The sequence below is a fragment of the Carlito syrichta genome, unplaced genomic scaffold (genome assembly GCF_000164805.1).
Source record: "Carlito syrichta isolate Samal-C Ts95f unplaced genomic scaffold, Tarsius_syrichta-2.0.1 Scaffold288006, whole genome shotgun sequence".
In the NCBI taxonomy this organism is placed as follows: Eukaryota; Metazoa; Chordata; class Mammalia; order Primates; family Tarsiidae; genus Carlito; species Carlito syrichta.
In genome coordinates, this window is record NW_007232102.1 from 67816 (window position 1) to 74845 (window position 7030).

Consider the following 7030-nt stretch of genomic DNA (forward strand, 5'->3'; position numbering starts at 1 on the left):
CCTGTAGTTCCGGCTACTTGGGAGGCAGAGGTGGAAGGACCGCCGGAGCCCAGCAGGTAAAGGCTGCGGTGGCCGTGAGTGTGCCACTGCACTCCAGCCTGGACGACAGAGTAAGACTCTGGCTCAAAAAAGAAAAGAAAAAAAAAGAGCGAACCAGAAGCTGCCCAGGTGACACCGTGGAGTGTGGAGATAGGGAGGTGGCCTGGTGTAGCCCCTCACACCCTCCCTCTGCCCCACAGCTGCCAGCACCATGGAGATTGTGTACGTGTACGTCAAGAAGCGCAGCGAGTTCGGGAAGCAGTGCAACTTCGTGGACCGCCAGGCCGAGCTGAACATCGACATCCCGCCCAACCCCGAGCTGGCCGAGCTGTTCGTGGAGCGGAACCCGGTAGACAAGGGCATCCAGTGCTCCACCAGCATGTCAGAACACGAGGTGGGTCCCTGCCCTGCGGGCCCAGGCCAGGGAGGGTGAATCGGGCAGGGTGGTGGGCCACAGCACCATGGGACTGGGTGGCCCTGTTCACCTGACAGCCAGCGAGAGTGGACCAACGCAGAGGCTGGGAGTGTGCGGGCAGAGACCCCTCGAGAACCCCACAGTGTCCAGGGCGGGAGAAAACCTGGCACCAGTCTCTCCCTGGGCCAGGTGGATGCAGATCCAGATGCTGTCTCTCCTGGGGGATCTTGCTTCATCTCCAGGACTCTTATCAGAATAGTTTTGAGCATTCAGGGCAGTTGGGAGAAGCATTCTGAGGGTGCCGGATTCATGTCTTTTTTTTTTCTTTTTTTTGAGTCAGAGTCTCACTCTGTTGCCCAGGCTGGAGTGCAGTGGCACACTCACAGCCACCACAGCCTCAACCTTCTGGGCTCAGGTGATCCTTCTATCTCAGCCTTCCAAGTAGCTGGAACTATAGGAGTATGCCACCACACCCAGCTAATTTTTTGATTTATTGTAGAGACAAGGTCTTGCCAAGTTGCCTAGGCTGGTCTCGAACCCGCGGGCTCAGGCAATCCTCTCACCTTGGCCTCCCAAAATACTGGGATTATAAGCATGAGCCTCCATGCCCAGCATGGGATTCATATCTTTAGGCATCTGCCCAGCTTGAGAAAAAGGATGTGTCCCCTGGAAGGTTCTGACCGGAAGGGCCTCCAAGATAAAAGAGCTTATCTTGAGGGCCTGGTCATGCTGTGGAGTCCCAGGGTGTTCGTATAGCCTCAGCCTCCTGATGAGGACAAGAACTACCGAGGGAAGCTTAGATGGAGTGAGAGAACCAACCCGTTTCCCAGCTCCCAATCAACCAAGGGAAAAACACTTGATTTGGCTGAAGCATATCCATTAGTTGGTGGGGGTGGGGAGAGGTTGGGTGGTTCCAGAGACTCACAGTTCCAGCAAATCAGCTGCTTTTCTCCCAGGCGTGATTGGCGTTGTAGGCATGGTGGGGATAATTGTGCCCGTGGTGTAACCACACGAAGAATGGCCACCGTGGGGGCCACGCCCCGTGAGGCTGTCCTGTGAACAGCTCCGGCCTATCCAGGCTTCTGGCTGTCGTGAGAGCTGCCTTAAACATGGAAGGGTCCAGAAAGGGAGTGACCTCCGTGGGTGCTGGGTTTCCATTTGGGGTGATGTAAATGTCTTGGAACCAGAGAGCGGTGATGGTTTCACAGCATCGTGTGTGGTGATGCCACGGAAGTGAACACTTTAAAACGGTTCAGTGGTCAACTTTATGTTATGTGTCTTTTACCACAATAAAAAATAATGGGCAAAAGCAGGAAGAGGCAAAGTGGTGAGATCAGCGTGTAGCACGGCACTTCCTGCCATGGCAGAGCAAATCCGAACTCTGAGGTGCTTTTAATAATGTCTTGACTTCTGTGACCTTGTAGATGATGGCGTGGAGGAGGGCTGCTCACTTTTCCTTTTGGATTCTCACAGAACAGACGGGTAGCCTCTGGTCCATTAGGATTCAGAGGAGGTCAGATCTGGATTTTCCAGGACCACTGGTGTCCGCTGCAAGGCGGCTGACTCCACAGGGTGGCGCTGTTGTGGCTACCTGGGACCACCTGGTATGTCCCCTGCTAGTACCTGGAAATACCTGGCTTGGGTCAGGACACCTCGCCACTCCAGCCACGGGATCCCAGGATCCCGGTTCACAGAAGTGGCCGAACGCGTGTGCGTATACCAGAGGCGGATGTCTTCTCACCTGCGTCTCTCGGTTTAGGCCAACACAGAGCGGTTTGAGATGGAGACCCGGGGAGTCAACCATGTCGAGGGTGGCTGGCCCAAGGATGTGAACCCTCAGGAGCTGGAGCAGACGATCCGCTTCCGGAAGAAAGTGGAGAAGGATGAGAACTATGTCAATGCCATCATGCAGCTTGGCTTGGTGAGCTGTCACTGCAGGTCCCCAGGGGGTGCCCACCACAGCTGTGCCTGGCTCCGAGGGCTCCTGTGGCTCCCAGGGGGAGGACACCAGCTGCTGGCCTCTAGGGGCCTTCTGTCTGGGAGCAGGTGGCAGCCACAGCAGCAGCCCACGGGAAAGGCAGGCAGCTCTGGGGGCTGAGCAGGGCTTAGGAGAAGTCTGACCTGAAAGAGGATCCCCAAAAAGCCCCCCCAGGCAGCCAGTAGGGATCATTCATTCACTCGACAGACTTGGACTGGGTTTGAACTGTCTAACAGGCACAATGGAGACGACAAAATCAGCCTCACACACATCTCGCCCCAAAGAGTTTATAGTCCACTGGAGTCAATGACAAATATGGAGACATCACCGTATAACGCAGAAAGAAAGGAATAATGGAAGAGAAAGGTGCCTTGCCATTTTGCCCCATGAGAAGGGGTAACTGGCTAATCTCCTGCCCCATGAGAAGGGAGATTGGCTAATCTCCTGCTGAAGGAAGCAGGGAAGGCTTTCTGGAAGCGATGGCAGGGTTTGGATGTTCCTTGCTGGACATTTAGAATACTGGGGAGGGTGTTCTGGGTGGAGGAACCAGGTGTCTGCAAGGATAGGAATTGGGAGTGGGTGCTGTATGCAGAGTGATGAATAGCTCTGTTGGGACAGCACTGTGTTCCTCAACCTTTTTCATTATTGCCCCTTGTGATTTTCCTAATTGCCTCCCTTCCCCATGAAATTTTAATGCCATAGGTAGACGGTTTACCCGTTTATGTGTACATGTATATCTATGCTTTGTACGTTAAAAGTAGCGCCATCTTACGCCCCACGGAGCCGTGGAAAATGCCCCCACTGAAATGCCCGGCTAGGAGGAAGGGAAAAGGCCATCAGATGTGCCTTGTCCCCCAGCTCTGCCCCAGCCCTGGGCAGCCCGAGAGGGCCTCCCTGCACCACTGAGACCTTGCGACGTGTCCTCCTCAGATCATGGAGCACTGCATCAAGCAGAACAATGCCATCGACATCTACGAGGAGTACTTCGACGACGGCGAGGAGGTGGAGGTGACCGAGGAGGCCCCTTCGGCGAAAACCATCAACATTTTCAGGTAGCGCTCTGGCGGGGCAGGCGTCTGGCGCCCTCTGTCACCCCCTTGGGTGGGAGCCCCAAAGGCGGCTCCTGCCGGTCACTCCATGCGTGGGTCCATTGCTCCGGCGCTCTGAGCTGGATAAGAGACAAGAGTGATGCCCCGGCAGAGAAGTGGGTCCTGCCCTGGGGGCAGGGCTGGTGGGTGAAAAGGGAGTGTGGACCCCAGGAGAGGGCTTGAAGTGGATTTGCCAAGCTGTGTACGAGAGGGGCGGATTCCCGCGGTGTAGACTGAGTACAAGGTGGCCGGCGTAAGAGACCACGGTGTTGTGGGTGGACAGGCCCCGCCCATCCCGCACTCACAGGCGTGTGTTTGGAGGTAACCTTGAAAAACAGCGGTTTGGCTCCAGGGGTTCATCCCACGGATGTGTGTGTGAGGTCACCGTGTGTGGATACTCACCGCAGTGGGGTGCGTGCTAGCCAGAGACTGGAGTGAGTTGAGTCCGTCACAGGGGGCTGGATCCAGCGGTCCTGGGACAGCCACACAGTGCGATACCATGCAGCCCTGGGATGACTTGGGCCACTTGTATGCGGTGTGGACTGACTTCTAAGGCACGCTGCGTGAAAACCAAACCAAAACAAACTAGGGGCGGGGCAGTGTGTGGGGAGTGTGACTTTGACTTGTTGTTTGAAACATACATAGGTACAGACTCACAGAGGGCCGCTAACTTAAACCATTCTTTGACTTTATGATGGGGGGAAGCGACATGCACTCAGGAGAAACAGTACCTCGAGTGACCATACAGCCGTTCCGTTTGTCACTTTCAGTATGGTATTCCGTAAATTACATGAGGCATTCAGCATTTTATGATAAAATAGGCTTTCTGGTAGGTGATTTTGCCCAACTGTCGGCTAATGTCAGTGTTCAGAGAATGTTTACGGTAGGCTCGGTAAGCCATAATGTTAGCTAGATTAAGTGTACTAATACAGTTTTGACTTGTGATCTTTTCTTTTCTTTTCTTTTTGAGTTGGAGTCTCACATTTCGCCCAGGCTGGAGTCCACTGGCACACTCATAGCCACCACAGCCTCAAGCTGCTGGGCTCAGGCAATCCTTCTGCCTCAGCTTCCCAAGTAGCTGGAACCACAGGCATGAGCCACTGCACCTGGTTTGCTTCTGATATTTTCAACAAACAATGGGCGTATCAGGCCATAACCTCATCATAAGTCAAGGAGTGGGCTGGGCACAGTGGCTCCCAGCACTTTGGGAAGCTGAGGCAGGAGGATTGCTTGGGCCAGGAGTTTGAGGCCAGCTTGGGCAACATAGCGAGACTGTCTCTATTAAAAATAATAATAATAAAATGGCCAGACTGAGTGGCTCAGCCTGAAATCCCAGCACTTTGGGAGGCCGAGGCGAGTGGATTGCCTGAGCCTGTGGGTTCAAGATTCGTCTGGGCAACTTGGCAAGATCTCTACAATAAATCAAAAATTAGCCGGGCATGGTAGCGTGCACCTGTAGCTCCGGCTACTAGGAAGGCTGAGGAGGAAGGATCGCTGGAGCCCAGCAGGTCGAGGCTGTGGTGGCCGGGAGCGTGCCACTGCACTCCAGTGAGACTCCAACTCAAAAAAAAAAAAAAAGGAAATATGTCGAGAAGCATCCATATATGTGCATGAATATACACATTCGTGTGTATGTGTGTTATATGACACGAGTGTATATGTTTTTGATATGAGGAGAACACCTGTGAGTTTGGACTCCTGGCCTCCAGAACTGTGAGAGAACACATTTCTGTTGTTTAAGCCATCCAGCTCGTGGTACCTTGTTACAGCAAGTCTAGGAAGTCGAGGCACCAACCTAAAATAGAGCGTTTGAGCACATCCTTAGGGTGGAGGAAAGAACCCATTAGGAGGGAGAGCCTAGGAACGGGGACGGGTGAACACTGGGGAAGAGGGACACCTCGTCCTGGAGACGTGGAAGGCAGTGCAGGTGGGGCCGCATTCAGGGAGGCGCCGTGGGCGGAAGTGCGGGAGCTGGTTGTGTCCATGAAGTGAAAGCAAGGTGGTCCATTCAGATGGAGTGGAATCGAGAGGGCTGGAATCAAAGGGCAGGTGACGGCGAGGCAGCTGCAGGGCGTGAGGTTGGGTCTCGAGTCTGGGCGGTACAGGATTCTGGGCAGTACAGGGTTCTGGGCTGAGAGACGTTCTGGAAGTGATGTGCTCAAATGCCATCTCTGGGGATTCGTTTTGCTACCCCGACCGACTGAGGGTCCTGGGCAGCAGTTTTGCTGACCTCAAAATCCCTGTCCCTACCTGTTCTTTCCTTCCTCTAACCTCTAATCTTTTGTGTGTGTGTGTGTGTGTGTGTGTGTGTTAGAGTCTCACTCTGGCACCCAGACTGGAGTGCAGTGGCATGCTCCCAGCCACCGCAGCCTCGACCTGCTGGGCTCTGGCGATCCTTCCGCCTCAGCCTTCTAAGTAGCCGGAACTACAGGCGCGCACTACCACACCTGACTAATTTCTTTTTATTGTAGAGAGGAGGTCTCACCAAGTTGCCTGGGTGGGTCTCGAACCCGCGGGCTCAGGTAGTCCTCTCGCCTCGGCCTCCCAAAGTGCTGGGATTACAGGCTGAGCCACGGAGCTCAGCCTAACTCCTAATCTTTTTACTGTCTCCATCGTTTTAACTTTTCCAGAATGTCACATAGTTGAACCAATCCAGAGTGACGCCTCTTCTGATTGGCTTCTCTCACTTGATAATGTGCATTTAAGGTTCCTCCATGACTTCTCACGGGTAGCTCCTTTCTTTTTATTGCTGAATAACAGTCCACTGTCTTAATGGACCACAGTTATTTGTCTGTTCACCCATCAAAGGACATCTTGTTGCTTCCAAGCTTGGTAATTATGAATAAAGCTGCTGTGGACATGTGTGTGCGTGTTTTTGTGTAGACGGAAGTTTTTACCTCTTTTGAGCAAATACCAAGAAGTATGACTGTTGGATTCTTTGCCTCCTTTTTATTTTAACAGTCGTGGAAGATCAGGCCTCAGGCACAAAACTTTCAGCAGGTGAAAGGATCCAACTGGAATTTAACATTTGCTTTCATTGACTTAATTTCAATTTATTTACTTAAACATTTTTGTTTTTGTTTTTGTTTTTGAGTTGGAGTCTCACTCTGTCACCCAGACTGGAGTGCAGTGGCCGCTCCCGGCCACCGCAGCCTCTACCTGCTGGGCTCCGGCGATCCTTCCATCTCCGCCCTCCAAGTAGCTGAACTACAGGCGCGCGCTACCACGCCCAGCTAATTTTTGATTTATTGTAGAGATGAGGTCTCACCAAGTTGCCCAGGGGGGTCTCGAACCCGCGGGCTCAGGCAATCCACTCACCTCAACCTCCCAAAGGCACGGGATTACAGGCTGAGCCACCGAACCCGGCTTACTTAAACATTTTGAAATTAATTTTTTGTAGAGATGGGTCCTTGCCCAGACTGGTCTCAAACTCCTGGGCTCAAGGGATCCTCCTGCCTTGGCCTCCCAGAGTGCTGGGATCTCAGGCATGAGCTACCATACCTGGCCTCT

The 7030-nt window shown here is 53.3% G+C and overlaps 1 protein-coding gene across 1 annotated transcript in view; it reads left to right on the plus strand.

The window, feature by feature from the left end:
• Nucleotides 1-236: 236 nt before the first annotated feature.
• Nucleotides 237-7030, plus strand: part of DNAI2 (dynein axonemal intermediate chain 2) — a 31581-nt gene continuing 24787 nt past the window's right edge. Inside the window, exons 1-3 of the mRNA XM_021710071.1 lie at nt 237-433; nt 2214-2375; nt 3363-3484. Coding sequence (XP_021565746.1) covers nt 251-433; nt 2214-2375; nt 3363-3484 — 467 coding nt within the window. The 5' untranslated portion in view covers nt 237-250. The remainder of the gene's footprint in view (nt 434-2213; nt 2376-3362; nt 3485-7030) is intronic.